The 15,223-nt window shown below is 40.3% G+C and overlaps 1 protein-coding gene across 1 annotated transcript in view; it reads left to right on the top strand.

The window, feature by feature from the left end:
* Nucleotides 1-14,107, top strand: part of itga9 (integrin, alpha 9) — a 52,291-nt gene extending 38,184 nt beyond the window's left edge. The window contains exons 19-28 of the mRNA XM_040001774.1: nt 3,070-3,156; nt 3,340-3,419; nt 3,515-3,598; nt 4,052-4,160; nt 4,254-4,361; nt 5,581-5,706; nt 5,868-5,987; nt 6,078-6,173; nt 9,549-9,668; nt 11,552-14,107. Of these exons, the coding sequence (XP_039857708.1) occupies nt 3,070-3,156; nt 3,340-3,419; nt 3,515-3,598; nt 4,052-4,160; nt 4,254-4,361; nt 5,581-5,706; nt 5,868-5,987; nt 6,078-6,173; nt 9,549-9,668; nt 11,552-11,650 (1,029 nt within the window). The 3' untranslated portion in view covers nt 11,651-14,107. The remainder of the gene's footprint in view (nt 1-3,069; nt 3,157-3,339; nt 3,420-3,514; nt 3,599-4,051; nt 4,161-4,253; nt 4,362-5,580; nt 5,707-5,867; nt 5,988-6,077; nt 6,174-9,548; nt 9,669-11,551) is intronic.
* The last annotated feature ends 1,116 nt before the right edge of the window (nt 14,108-15,223 follow it).

The raw sequence follows: 15,223 nt of genomic DNA, 5'->3' as shown, positions 1-15,223 counted from the left end.
CAAGGCACAACACACATTTGTATTTCCACAAGCTTGACTTATTCTTACTCTCGCAGGGCCACATTTAATTAGATATATGTGGATTATTCCTGACCTTCATGGGGATGGGGAATAATCAGACCTGCTCCTCATATAGACTTCTAATGATTTTAGCATTCTGTCGCTGTTAAAGAAATATCTACCCACTGCCATCCCACATTAAACCTGAGAGATTTTCCTTGCCGATTGATTTCACAGTGTCCACCTCTGCCTCTGCTCATGTCTTTTTGCTCACTTGTTGTCAAAAAGGCTGCTTGTAGCTGAGCGTGACGCCACGTCAGATGGTGCACTTTGACAGCATTCATCAGGAAGGAGTTTCTGTGCCCCCCCCCCCAAAAAAAAATGGACCTTGTGCTTATCTTCAGTTGGATGGTTTGTCGGGGCGGGGGGGTTTCATCCCTGTGATGGATGAGGCCATTGCGGTAAAAGATACAACCTGTGGCAGGATTTGAAACCCCCAACAACGGCGAAATTGAATTTAAACAGAATATACGCTGCAGGCAAATATTAGAAAAACACTGAGTGTGTTTCGGTTTCAAAGTTAATCTAATGAAAGCGACTGACTTTAAGTGTCAGATTACCAGCAGCCCCAGAGCCTCATTTTGTTCAGGAACCTGATAAGTCAAAGTTCTCTGCTGCACAAAGGGAGCAGGAAGCGAACAGTATGTGCAGGTGACAACGAGGCCGGTGAGAAGATTTACCGCTGTATGCGCTTTCACACACTTCTAATTACTACTGGAGAAGTCTGAGGTGATGATGTGACCCCTTTCTGGTGAAGTAAAGGTCAGCTCCTAACCCTCCCTTTAGGCTTTTTCTCCAGTGAGCAAAGCGTGAACTTGTACTCCCCTCATATTTAAGAGCGGAGTGGGTTATGGCTCTGTTGTTCTTGCAACACAAGCTGTCAGAAAACTGTGGAGCTGAATTGGTTTCAGGAGCTCTGCTGGCTTCTGTTTTGTTTTGTTTTTCTTTTTTTATTGAAATATTTTAAGGAGTCAGTTTTAGCTGGACCTGTGACAAATGTCTCGTGTCTTTGTATTTTTCAGAGCACTCGGCTACATTTTTAACTTACTAATTTTTTACTTACTTTACAAAAAGCCTTGCACACAAAGCAGAACTACATCTTAAATTGTGAATTGTTAGATTAAACTACTACATTGAGATTAGACTGGGTGCCAATTATGGGTTTGTGTAGAATAAGATTTGTATACGGTACATCGTAATATAACCAAAGAATGATCAAAGCTGTCCACATGTGTAAATGAAAAGCTGCAGTTGTAGAGTTTGGGAGTAAAATTTAAACATGATGGGTTAATTAAAATGTAATCAAAATCATTGTTTCATGTAAGCAGTAATATGGGAATACACCAAGAGTTTGCTGTTTTAATATAAACCACTCTACATAATTACTGCTTTTACCTTTAACACTTCAAGTTCAGTTCGTTCATTTATTTTGAATGCACACATTTGTCATTCTGAGAGTTATGACCGCTTTCATTAAAGGAAAGGATCTGAATGCTTCTGCCATGGTGGGTTTCGGCTTATTTAACACATGGACCAAGTCAGCTTTGTGGTGAAAAGCCCAGAAGTTCCAGCAAAGAAATGTGTGAATTTCAGTGGACCCTCAGACCCAAGAATATATGAATCACCGATTTTCTTGGCAGTGAAGTGACATTTTACACATGCTATGGAAGCAGAGGTACTGTAGCTCTTCATCTTCATACCTGAGTGGAAAGCAAAAAGTAGGTGATGACACTGGTGTGGAAAAAGTAAACCAATATAAATCCAGTTGTCTAAATACCAAAGAAGACATGAAGAGACACGCAGAACATGCAGGACACAGGCCTCCTGTGTATTGTCATCCACATTGATGAACTGCACCAGTAGATGCTTCAGCTGACACTAAAGCAGGGTAAACAGTCCTGGTGATGTTTAATGACCCTACCATTTGCAAGAACTCCAGCATGTATGTGTTGCTGACAGAGAAAGAGAAGAGAATTGAAAATATGTCCGAATGCTCTGTTCTCTCTCAAGGGCTGCCAGGTGGGTGATGGGTAAACAGGCTGACTTTCCCAATCCTGCCCAGCCCCACGGGACAGGCAGTGTTTGCACAGCAGCACGGAGGAATACAGGAAGTAGAGGAAATTCCATCATTGGCAGTTATGCTGGGGTCCTCGTCCCCAGTTGCCCGGGGTCTCAATCGCAGAGCACAGTGCTGCTTATTTAAGCTGACTTAATGAAGATGTAGGGCACGACCACACCCTGGGCTGCTACTAAGAACTGCTGAATAAGGGGTAATGGGATGATACCGTGGATGGATTTCTACACTTTAATATGTCAGCACAGACAACCCTCACACTTCTTTCCTTTGTCATATTTGGAAAAGCGTTATAAACACAGGCTCTAACTGGACAACAGCCCGTGCATGCAGATGCTTTGTATGACTTACCCAAAGCCTCTTTTCCAGGAGCGCTAGGCTGTCTCTTTTTTTAGATTTATAATTGTGAAGCATCTCTGCCCTCTTTCATTCTCCCAGCACATGAGCTCAGCTGACAGCCTCTCGGTGAACTCTCGCTAAAGGAATTCTTACTCCTCGTAAGGGTCAAGGCCTGAGTGTTTATACAGCGCAGCCGGTGAAGCTCTATATTGTTTAGACAAGCTTCCAAACACGCAGCCTGGACGTTTTCCAATTACCCACCCGCTAAGATGTGTGTGCCATCACTGCTTTGTGCATTCTTTGTTTAACCTAATCTACAGCTTCAGTAAGACACTTGAGTCGGTTTGTTTATATTTTTTAATAATAATCTTTGACTACACCCCAAATGCTGGCAGGTATGTCCACCAGTCGCCATTGTTTTAACATCAAAAGCTACTACCGATTTTTTTCCACTATCAGAACCAGTTGCTCTGCGTCTTGCCTAGTGCTCCTTCCTCGCTGTGTCTTTGGTCACCGTGAGTGTCACCCCCTCTGTCTCCAGTCAGTCTGTCTTTATCGCATCCACTGACTCTCTCTGTCTATCTTTCTTTTTGCAGGAAGAGAAGGGTATTTCCTGTGAGCTTGTCGAGTTGGACTTCCTTCAGTGCCGAGTGGGATTTCCTTTCATGAGAGCGCAGACTAAGGTAGCTCAAACTAAGGTAGAATTAACTGCATGCAGTACTCGTGCTTTAACCTCCTCTGTAACCAGCCTCCTGCTGGGAATAGTTCAGTGTCAGACAGACAGACATACTTCATCGCATTAAAAAGCTTTTCATAGTTGAGAATATGACACCCCATATTATTCTGGGGTTTTTTTGTCTTTGCAGTATCATTTTGCAGTGATTTTTGACACGACTCGGCTCTCTGGAGAAGATGACACGTTGCAGTTCTTAGTTCAAGCAAAAAGGTGAGAAGCTCAAATATAACTGCAAATGTAAATATTGATCTACACAAATAATTGTAAGCGAAATATTCACTTTCACTGATCTTTGTTTCTTTTAGCGCCAATCCCGAGCACAATCTCAACGACAACTTTTTGGATATCTCCATCCCTCTGATTCACGAGACCGACACCACTATCACTGGGTAAGAACGAGACAAATATGAATTCCACAACAGTGTAGTCACTGTTTTGCAAAATGTAAAGCTATCTCAGCGACTTGAGCTGGTTGCCCATCAGTTGGCTCACAGGAAGCGAGGGAGTGTTTGTCAGTATGGAGGATATCAAATTGAAAAGCCTTATCTGCGAATGCTTTATCACAGCTCTGCTTCACAGAGGAGGGAGAGAGAGATGTAAAACAGCCCGAATCTGCCAGAACTCTGGCATCTGATAAGGCTGCTGTCTTTAATGTGAAGGGAGGCTTAGAACAAAGCTGGACAAATATGTCTGCTGATAAAGGAAAAGCTTCTGTCGAGCCGAGCGCGACTCGAACCGAAAATTTTTATGGAACTTTTTAGAACATAATTTTGTCTCTTGTCATTTAAATAATTTTGTTTCCATGTTAATAAATTATCTTTCGTCACCTTCCTGAACTGCAGTGTGATTACACCAACCTCCTTTGTGTATGGAAACTCCATTGAAGACTCACGCTTTGTCCAATTAGAAGACATGGACTGCAACTTTCAACCTCTCAATCTCACTTTTCAGGTACTATAGGAAGAGAATAGATACCAAAATATGTATTGAAAATGCTTCTTTGTATATTTATCCGTCTTTTCTTTCTGTGTGATGTCTTTCCAGGCTATAAACAAGGGCCCCAGCAGGTTGCCTGGCTCCAGAGTGGACATCAGGATTCCCAACCGGCTGACTGGCAACGGAGCTGAGATGTTCCACATCATTGAAACACAGGTGGATGCCAGCAGCAGTCCATCTACATTATTCATCCAGACCAAATTGTTATTTATTAGTTTATTAACTTGCAGGAAGCCACATATTTAACTCATTTATCCAGCAAAAGCCTATCACTCTTGCTTGTTTTGCTCCTCATGGCACAGCTGTTTGTATCCACTCCAAAGCATTCTTTTATGTACTGAGAGCTGCTATATCTCTGGGTTTTTGTTCAGGACATGGGCAGTATGCTTAGTGTGGGGCACCACAGGACCAGTGAAAGTTGAAGCAAAAATGTTGACATTGCTATTGAAGCTGGCCGCCCATTTTGTTTCACAACATTTTGCATTTTGACAAAGAAACACAATACTCCTACCAGGATGAAATATTTTCTTAACCCTTGCACAAAGCTTTTCATACAGGTAGATCATGGGGGTGCTCAAACTATTAATTATATTGACTGTGAATGGGCAGACAGAGTTGACTGTATCCCACCCTCCTACAGCCATCTGGAATCACTTTAGGGGACTCAGACGGCTTGCACGAAATGGGAGTGGGACACCTGAAGGGGCTGGCTACTACACCGTACCATCCCTAGCCTGGAACCACATGTCATAAAGCTGTTAACAAAGCATGCAGCCTGTGGCACATCGGACAGTAGCGCAGTTATGTTTTATAGTCAGGTTTTCTTACATTTTACACACATTTCCATTTGTTCGTGATGTATAAAAGCTTCAGGCTTTTGCAGTTTTTCTGCACAAAATCTCCCATCCTGCCAAACTTAGTGCAGCTGCTGGTGGAGCCTATGGCTCTTCATGCCAGCAAATGCAGCAGAAACACAGGACACTGGAAAATTCTGCAATAAAAGCTCAGACATGCTGGGTGGTACTCTAGCAGAACAGACAATGTGGAGATCTCCACCTCTAGAGCTTCAGGTCCAGCTGAGGAGAGAGGAAAGGGGAAATGTTCTCTTGGGGCTGGGCAGTAAACCAGACACCTCTAAATCACTCCATATGGGGAAAACAGTCTGGGAGGGGTTCCAACTTGTTCTTGGAGAGAACTTCCTGTGAGCCCTGGAGACTCCTAACAATAGCGAGATAGGTCCAGTTTAGGTGACAAAAGTACATGCGTCAACATTTTCGATGTCACTCCCAAACCTGTCTGCAGCATAAACTTGGCAAAAATGCTTTCTTTCTTCTGCACCCATGTCACACATGCCTGTTAAATAACTGTGCTTCAGGTGGCCAACGGTCGAGGGAACTGCACTCCTCATAGGAACCCAACACCATGCACCATCCCCCAGGACAAAGAGAGCATCTTTCACTCCATCTTTGCCTTCTTCACCAAATCAGGACGGAAAGTCTTGGTAAATATACAGCCCTTATGTTGCACTTTGACTTTTCAGAGGTCACTGAGAGTCACCCCCTATGAGGATTCTTGTTTTTATTTTCTTTTAGTCAGTGTAACATCTGTTTATCACACGTCCTTCTTTTTTCTCACTGCTTTTCAAATATCTTTTTTTAACAGGATTGTGATCGGCCTGGAAGAGCCTGTATGACGATCTCCTGCAGCCTGGGTCCACAGTTAAAAGAAGAAGCTTTGAGCATAGATATAAAAGTTTTACTCAACACTGAAATCTTAAAGACGGTGAGGCTCAAGCCGTGAGGGTAATAAATTCATTCACAGGTTGCTGTGATTCTTAAAGCAGTCCATAATTTACAATCTGTCCACCGACAGGATTCTTCCTCTGTGATCCAGTTCGTCACACGGGGCAACGTGCAAGTAAATGACAGGACAGTGGAGGTGCCGAATGGCCTGCCAGAGGACATTTCTGTGAGTATGCCATGAATTTACCCTCACTGTGTGACCATGTCAGTGAAGAATATCTAAAAACCTCTATATTAATCCAAAATTTGGCAAAAGCTCAGAAGGGAAAGCACGTCATCTACCAATCAGAAGGTTGGTGGCTACTCAAATTCGAAGTATCCTCGAGCAAGATACTGAAACCAGAGTTGCCCCCGATGCATCTATTGATGTGTGTGCACAGGAATCTTAGATAAAGACCTTAGGTATAGAAAAATGTGAATGTTTGAATAAGACTTGTTTAACCTTGTTTGAAAATGTAAAAAGAAAGCATTTTGAGCCATCAGAGCAGAAACATTTTTTACAAGTTCCAGTCCATTTACCATCTATAAACTTTAGCAAATTTCAGTGAACTGTTTGTGTCTTTGTCCGTGTTGTCTCACTTTGGATTAATAGCCGTCACACATTTCATCTTGCCAAAAGCGGCAGGCAGAACAGAACTGCTGCTGCTGACCTATGTGCTCAAAAGGAGTCACACAGGTCAGATGCTTATTGGAGATTCTACCCATCCAGAGGTTACAGGTGAAGGATTGTGTGCTTTCCCTGCAAAAATATATCAAAAAGCATGTTCATCTTTAGACGCTCGGTCACAATTCCCTTGAATTGCTGATGTGCTCCAGATCTGTCACAAATGACATGAGTGCAGGGAACAGCTGGTCATTGTGGGTTTACTGTGTAGTGGTATTTCTATTAGCTGCTTTTGGGGGTCCCTTAGATGTGCACAAGGACAGACCCTCCCCCCATTGTTGTATGCTGAGTGATCAAATGGCCTAGCAGATCGGATTTGCTGATTGCGTTTAGCAACCAGCATGCTTGCAGTGGGATCCTGGAAAAGATTACAGCACTGATTGGGTTGCAGGCCTGCTGACCCTGAGCTCCAGTTGTGCTCGGAAAATTCAGACCTGGTATGAATGTCTCCAAGCCATGCTGCTCTTTCAGCACTTTGAAAGTGTGCTCATTCCAGTGAAATGTACTCCGGTGAATTTTAGTGAACATTTTTACCTTTTCCCTCAGGATCCCAGCTAACTAGAGAACACAGTGCAAATTAAATTTGTGGTCCCAGGCTGTGCTGTTCACAGCAAGCCTTCTGGCTGTCAGCGAGACAACAAGCTTGACTTTTTTATCACCCGTGAAATAAAAACAAATCCACATAAATCCACATGTTGGGGTTTTTTTTTTTTTTACTAAGAATGCACACATAAGGCTGTTAAAGCAAGAAAGTGTGTGTCCGTGGTTAATTTTATTTATTAACAAGACATTATTCAGGGTGAAATAATGACACTCAGACAAGTTCTGTTAAAATAGCAACGTGCACGGGTGAGCGGCTCTCAGGAGACACTCACAACGAGTGCAAGCGATAGCTCTTTATTTATAAGACACATCGCGTATGCAAATACCTTCATATTCCTTTAATACATGTTCTGTTAAAAACTTCCTGTGACTGAGTGTGTGTACGTGTGTGTGTGGGTCATATGAGTGTAGTCTAGTTTCGGAAACTGCTGTTAGAGATTTAATCTCTTGTGGTTAGGTCTGCAGCTTGCCTTCATCAACATACAGAGTTAAAATGTCAGTGTGCACAAAAATGAAAAAGTACAGCATATTTGTGAAATATATGAACACATCAATATGAGCTTATAATAAACAGTAGTAAATAAACTTATATATGTTAAAAATCTCATGACAGTGTGTAACTTACAAATTTAGAAATTGAGGACAGAGGTAAATGAACTTCACATTAAGGGACTGCCAAAGTTAAATTGAGAAACTCAGCGTCAGAGAGCAATGACCAGTAGAGGTTTGATCTTTTTTGTACACGCAAACGCCTTGGCATGCATAACAACAGTTACATGCGAGAGCTTGGGGTAACGGGAACGTGTTAATGTGTGAAACTATTCAACAGAGAGATTGTTCTTCACTTGTCCACTTTGTTTTTTGGCTGGCTCACAGTTGGTGTTTCATGCCACATTTGTGTTTAAATCCCGTGCAACGCTGGACATTAAAGCCACAGCGTCCCTCGGTCGGCCCACTGTGTGTGAACACACAGTATTTGTCTTTGTTTGCGAACATTAGTAAGTAAATAAACCCATCGATTTTGCAATTGGGCAGTCTGCTGTTTTCCATTTAAAGCCAGAATGCTAATATTACAGCAGGCTTTGCTGTGATGCAGAGTAATGGAATATTTCACTCAGTCAAAACACTGTTAATACAGTGTAAATTTAACCAGTCAAGCTCAGTTTGTTGGACAAGGCTCCTGTACAGCGATATCTAATAGCTTCAAATCAACTTTTGTCCAAAGTAGAAATATGGCCTTTTAAATGTAATGGTAATTGCTACAAATTCAAATAAACATTAGCACTGCTGCTAGAAAGGGAATCAAAAGAAGTGCAGTGTGTTTACTTAATTACAGTATATACAAAATTTGTCACTTAGGACCACTTCAAATGTTTTGTACTTAAGCCAGAGTGCACTGGTTCAAATAAGCATGAATTTGTTGTCAGTGACAGATTATCCAGCTGGTCAGCGTTCCTCCATGTCATGGGAAAAAGCTCAGATACCTCTAAATCACACCAGAACCAAGCTAAGAGTTGCCAAGGCTCCCTGAATAGCAATAACTCAGAATTAGCCAGTCTAAAAGCATGACACAAAATTCAAAAAGGGAGTAGATGATGCATTGTTTTTATCTGCTCTGATTAATAAGACAAGTACTTGTTGATGTTTAACGTTACCATCATATATCAAAGTCACTATCTTAGTTTAGCTCGTTAGCATGGAAATGTTCCTTACAGGCTCATTTGAATCTTATCAGTTGTTTATGTTTGTTTGTTTGGGGTTTTTTGCTTACATTAAAAGTCTTGGGTTCATCACATCCTCAATAAATGTCATGGTTCTCCATCGTATGGCTATCAAAATAATTTAGTCTGGACCAAAGAGGGCTGACTAACTGAGATGTCCAAAAATGCTCACTTATGACTGCAGATATGTTTGAGAGCATCAGCTGTTACAAATTAATAAACCTGCTCATAATGTTTGTTCCATGTGGACCAAAGGTCACTCCATGAACCTAGAATCTAATTTAAGTCTGACTTGTGCTTCCTGTTTGTATAACCAATATCTATGTCCTGAAAAATGCCTTCGTACTAGTTTCCTGTTATTTGAAAGCATTTTTTTTTTTTTTTGCTTTAAACATTGGTGCTTTGAATCAAACCATGGAACCAAAGCACTCTGAAATCAGATGTGTCTCTCTTGCTGTTTTGCACTGGATTGCATCATTAGCAGCACATGACTTAATGTGCATTGTGTGTGTTGCATTTTAGTGTGACTCACTGTGATGTTGTTGTGTTTTAGCTGGTGTTTGAGGCTCTCCACAGTCAGGAGCCAAGGGGTTACGTAGTCGGCTGGATCATCGCCATCAGTTTGCTGGTGGGAATCCTCATCTTTTTGCTGTTAGCTGTGCTGCTCTGGAAGGTAAGCCAACTCATAAACACAGATCGAGACTTATCAGCTTACAGCACTGGTCACAACACTCCACTTAAATGCCAGCGCAGTATTGTCCACTCTATATTGTCCATGAAAAGGACAAATCACACAGTGGACAATAATTAACACCACTCACATGAAAGAAAAATCTAAAGAGGGGGGAATGGCAATTACACTGCTGTCCAGAGGCCCTTTTAGCAGAAAACTCCATTCCTTTTTCACTGCTTCATCTTTCACTGGGAATACCACAACTAAGCCTTGAAATGTTGAACCCCCCCCTGGTCCCCAGTTCCTCAGACCCAGCCAAAATAAACCCCACTTACAAGAGCGGCACATGTCCTGTATTGCTCTCTTCAGGAAATGCCTGAGGAGAGCACAGGTCTGTATCAATAAACTTCAGCAGCCAAATACAGATAAATGAATGGAGTCGTAGGGAGAGAGGCAGCAAGCCAGTGTGGCTGCTTTGATTAGATATACACCAAGAATCTACTGGTCTTACCACATTGTCATATCTCATACATACTACACTTGGTAAATGAATCTTATACTTTCATGAAATTTAAATGGGTAGTCAGTATTACATTCCTAAAGAAATGTTTCAGTAAGGTAAATGCTTGAGTTTTGTCAAACCTTGGTGGTGGTTTCATGTGGTTTTACTTACATTGCTGGTGGCCATATTTCAATCCATTATATTTGAAATAAATTGCCCACCTCATAGATTCATTATTTTCCATCTGTTTCACTGTGGGAGAAAATATTAACTTGCACATTTCTGTAACTTAGATATATAATCCATCACAGTGAACTCAAGGTCTGAGTTGTTAGCTTAACAAAAATTATGTAATTTCTGTAAAAGTGCTGCTGAAAGAAAGAGCCGTTCTAAATAAATTCTCCAATTGGCCGCCCATCCAATGACACTCCTGAGAGTTAGCCAGTGAATTGCATTGCTATTACGTAATATGTCAAACCAAACCCAGCAGATAAGCAAGACAATGGTGTTGCGCAAATCCTGATTTTCTAGCATTAAAAAAAGGCTGCTGCAGTTTGTCTCAGTGTCATGCGTCCACACTCACAAACCTCTCCTGCTACAGCCAAAATACTTTTTTTAGGGTGATACTGAAAAACAGCTGCAAAATAACTAGCTAGTGTTTAAAAAAAAGATTCCTGAAATGTATTCATAACAAATATATAACTGTTACTACCTTTTTAAAAAAAAAGAGCAACACTGAGCAACACTTTGCGCTAAGCTAACAAATCAGCAGCGTGAGCTTAACGCAAAAACTAAAAACAAGAGGAAAAAGCTAACCTGACACTCGTCATGTCATCTAAAAGCAACTTTAACACACATGTTTTTATTTATTTCATGTTAAAACTGAAATGTAAAATTGTATCTTAAGCAGGTATATTTCTTTCACAGGAGAATATAATACCTAGCTTAACGGCCTTAGCAGGTCAAAGTAGCAGGAAACGTATTTACAGTACAAAAATTAGTGTTATCTTCACACCTCTCTGCTCAGAGAGGAAGCAAGGGTATCAGATATGACAAAAATGTTATATTTGAGACATATTTGCCTGTACCAAAATATATGTACGTGATAAGCTAATATGGAGCGATAAAATCAGCTAGTGGTTTAACTCTAGGTCACAGCTATGAATTACCTATGTTATGTTTTGCTTGAAAAATGACAATCTCTGGAGAGAAAAGGTATATGCTAAAAAGTTCTGGTATGTTTCTGAAAATGTTATGCAGCAATGTAAAGTGAATGTGATCTGTAATTGCTGACTGAAATGAATATTTTCTTTTGCAAGTCAGATACGACCACAGATGCAGCTTATTAACTTAAATTCTTACTCCTCTCACTCTTTGACAGATGGGATTCTTCCGTCGACGTTACAGAGAGATCATTGAGGCTGAAAAGAACAGAAAGGACAGTGATGAAAGCTGGGACTGGATGGATAAGGACCACTGAGACTTACAACGGGAGTCCCAGAGGAGCCAGTGAGATTAGGGATTCGGTTGCGAAAGATCCAATAGCACAGGGTCTCTCAGCCCAGCCGCCCCCTGTGGCATTGGGCCCTTCAGTCTTCCATATGTGGAAGAGGAGAATATTCTCCATATTTTTTGGAGACTTAATATTTTTGGGGGGAGGAGGGAGGGAGTACAGGAAACAGGCTTCTGAGGTGACAAGGTGGCTTGCCAGCGGACACTTGCTGTGGAATTCAGCTAATCTCAAAGGAGGTATCACCCAGCCAGCAGAGCAGAGCTGTTGATGGAGGCTCACATCCGTACAGGGATGTGGAGACTGCATGAATACTGGTGGACAAGAAAACCCTCAGGGCTGTGTTACATAGCAAATTTATTTTTATACATCTACTTTAAGCCATATTGTGTAAAAGTGAGCTTTGAAAAGAGTTGGGGTTTTGAATGCCATTATAAACATACTATATCTACGGTATGTTTTCTTAAAAGCACTGATGTTTGATAAGAATGAATGCCTTGGCCCCTTAGCTTTACGTTTTGTGCCAAAGATATGTCAAGTAGAGTATATGATTGGAATCATTTGTATATTCAGTTCATCCCAGATGCTGGGAGTGAAAGATTGTATCTTTTCTGTACTATTGCTGGCTGATGAAAATCTGTTTTACACATCTGATTGCCCATCCCCTCACATTTCTAATCAGCCAGAGCTAATTCTATGCTACAGTACCCGCACACTGTCCCAACGCAATGCACTAGTGTTTCCATTTGTGACACACTGTGAGGGCTCTCTCTGTCTTCATGATGACCGCTTTTTTCATGTTTCCATTGTTAACCATGCCTAAAATGCAAAAGATGGTTAAAAGATCATTCCTTTTGTTCTGGTCTGGCTTTCAGCTGATTCGCTGGTAGATGATAATATACAAAAGCTATTATTTCATAGATTAAACTTAAATCTTTATTCTTTAAAATGTTTCAAAATACCATGAGTTTTGAAAGTGGAATGTATAGTCAAGCAAATCTGATGTAAAGCTGCTTTTGGTAGGAGCAAAAACTGCTCAGGTATGCAAGGAGACTTTTATAATGGACGGCCAAACCTCCCAGGCTCAAGTGAACATAGTTTAGCTGAATGTCTTGTAAATTCTCACTGAAATACAGCAGAAAAGGATTCACTATTGTTCTTGAAATACCTGATCACGATTTATTTCCAAAACCTTCTCAGACTTTACCGGAGCATACCATTTTTAAGTTTACTGTTATGTTATCAGCCATTGGATTATAGTGTGAAATATGAGATACTGTTGCTCTCCACAGCCAGATGAAAGACTGCAATAGGCGTCTACCTACAGTCATTTATAAGGGGTCGTGGTATGAGTAATGCCCTAAAAATAGGTGAGAATATGCTGCACTCAATCACTACACATACAGTATACAAGCTCTTTGGGGCTCCTGGGAAAAGTTACTTTTAAGCCAGGGTTGAGGGATGTCAGTGCCCTGAAAAATTCGCCACCATACGAACCCACAGCTCCTCTCTGCTAAAACTTTCTTCCCCCCCTACAGGCTGGTCAGTTCTTTTAAATGCTAGATTTAATTGTGATTGAAATAAGACATTAGCAAATTCAGTATTAAAGCTCCCCACAAATATATAAACAGTGAGAAAATTAAAATGTGGTAATATGGGAATCGCTGGTGCCTTGGTCCCCCTGCTTCTGGCACCTGTTGCTCAGTACTCATAGGTCATACCCTACCCATTTTTGAACTTTGTTTTGATGTTAACTGCAAAGTTTTGTGTGTCTGTACTTTGCACATTTGCAACCCTATCTAGCTGAACAAACAGATAAATTCATGTAATCTTTAAAAAAAACCCCAAAAACTTTAATTATGCTCCAAAAAAGATTCAATTTAAGAGTCAAAAGCTTTAACAATCAGCATTGGGTGACAAGATTTACATTAAAATAGATATGCAGTATATAAGTATAAAGTACCTTTTGGTAATTTCTTTAGTAGACCAGTCAGATTTAAACGTGCAATGCCAAAGAACTAAAACTTTATCGTCACTTTATTGATCACTATGATTGCTTCGCTCTAAAATGTGCTGTATAGATCTTCTGACACCATTTACTTCCACTGGTAATACAGCGTATACTGTACACATCCACGCCTTCCCTCTGCATCTGATAAACCGTTGCTATGTATTAATGCAGAGAAACCAACACTTGACTTTTTTTTTTTTTTTTTTTTTTTTGGTAAAGTTTAACTGTGATGATTATACTTTGTTTTTATGTTTGTCACCTTTAATCGCATCGTTATTTGGGGTTTTGTTCTGAGTATACTACTGTCACTGAATATCATTTCCATTATAGTGTGCTGTACGTTTGATGTTTAAAATCATGTTCCAGCTGTATATTTATCTTTTGATGAATTTTAGAATGAAGTCTCTTGTTATCAACGTGGCTCCAGTGTTTGCTGCTTATTTGTGGTGAATGGTGCTCTCTGCTGGCAGCTTTTCTTCAGTCGCACCAAACAAAATTCAACAATGGGGAAAAACACAAAACTGCTTGTTCAGGTTTTTAGAAAATGCTATTTGGGGGGAAATACAGTTAAAAATATATTTTAATAAACTTTTCACTGATCATTTACACTAAGTACATTTATAAGTCGATGTTCTTAGATTATTAGAGCTGAAATAACAACCAGTCCACAGAAAATGACCATTCTGATCAGCTAAAAATCCCCAAAATGGCAAATATATATTTATATTTTGATCTTCTGTCATTGTGAATTAAATATCATTGATTTTTTGTTCTTTTGGGCTACAAAACTTTATCTTTATTTTAAAGGGCTACGGTGGATTCGTTGGGTGCTGATGACTTTTTATACAAATGTATTGATACAGTATGATGGTGTAATATCATGAGTTTTAGAAAAGACTACCATTTAACCTGAAAGTATAAAAAAAATCCAAATTAGCTCATATCTTAAGCACTGAAAATAACGTGAATGCATTTTAAAGGAACCCTGGTCAGAAACAACATGTTATGTACAATATTCAGTGTTCTAATGTCCTCTTTCTATTTTGCTAAGAGTTTTCCCATATCTTCTTGAAGATCCTAATAATTTGCTACTATACTTTCACTGACCATGTGCCAGAAAACTGTAAAACTCTCTTTAAAAGTTCAACCACACCTGTGATGAAGTGTCACATAAACAATACTGGCTCTTCAATACCATATAGTATATTTAGGTTTAGGTTTGCTAACAAAGCATTATCTCAAAGAATATGGCAACTAATCAGTCAATACATTAAAGCTTGATGAAGCTGCGTGCTGTTGATCAGGTGACACCAGTTGCTATGAAACACTGAAGTCAAGAACAAGCTGCTGTGGTGAGCAAATCAATTATTAAAAAAGCTACCACGCTAAATACAGCAGGAATACAACAACATTTATAGTACTCACTTTCTTTTGACCAGAGAGAATCAGTCTCTTAACTATGTCCTCATTGTTCGATCATGGGTTGATCAGGACTGTAGCAGTTGAGCAGGTGGTTGCACCAATTGCAATTC

This window comes from Simochromis diagramma, unplaced genomic scaffold (assembly GCF_900408965.1).
Source record: "Simochromis diagramma unplaced genomic scaffold, fSimDia1.1 OVJJ01000421.1, whole genome shotgun sequence".
In the NCBI taxonomy this organism is placed as follows: domain Eukaryota; kingdom Metazoa; phylum Chordata; class Actinopteri; order Cichliformes; family Cichlidae; genus Simochromis; species Simochromis diagramma.
This window is presented reverse-complemented; position numbering and strand designations above follow the sequence as displayed.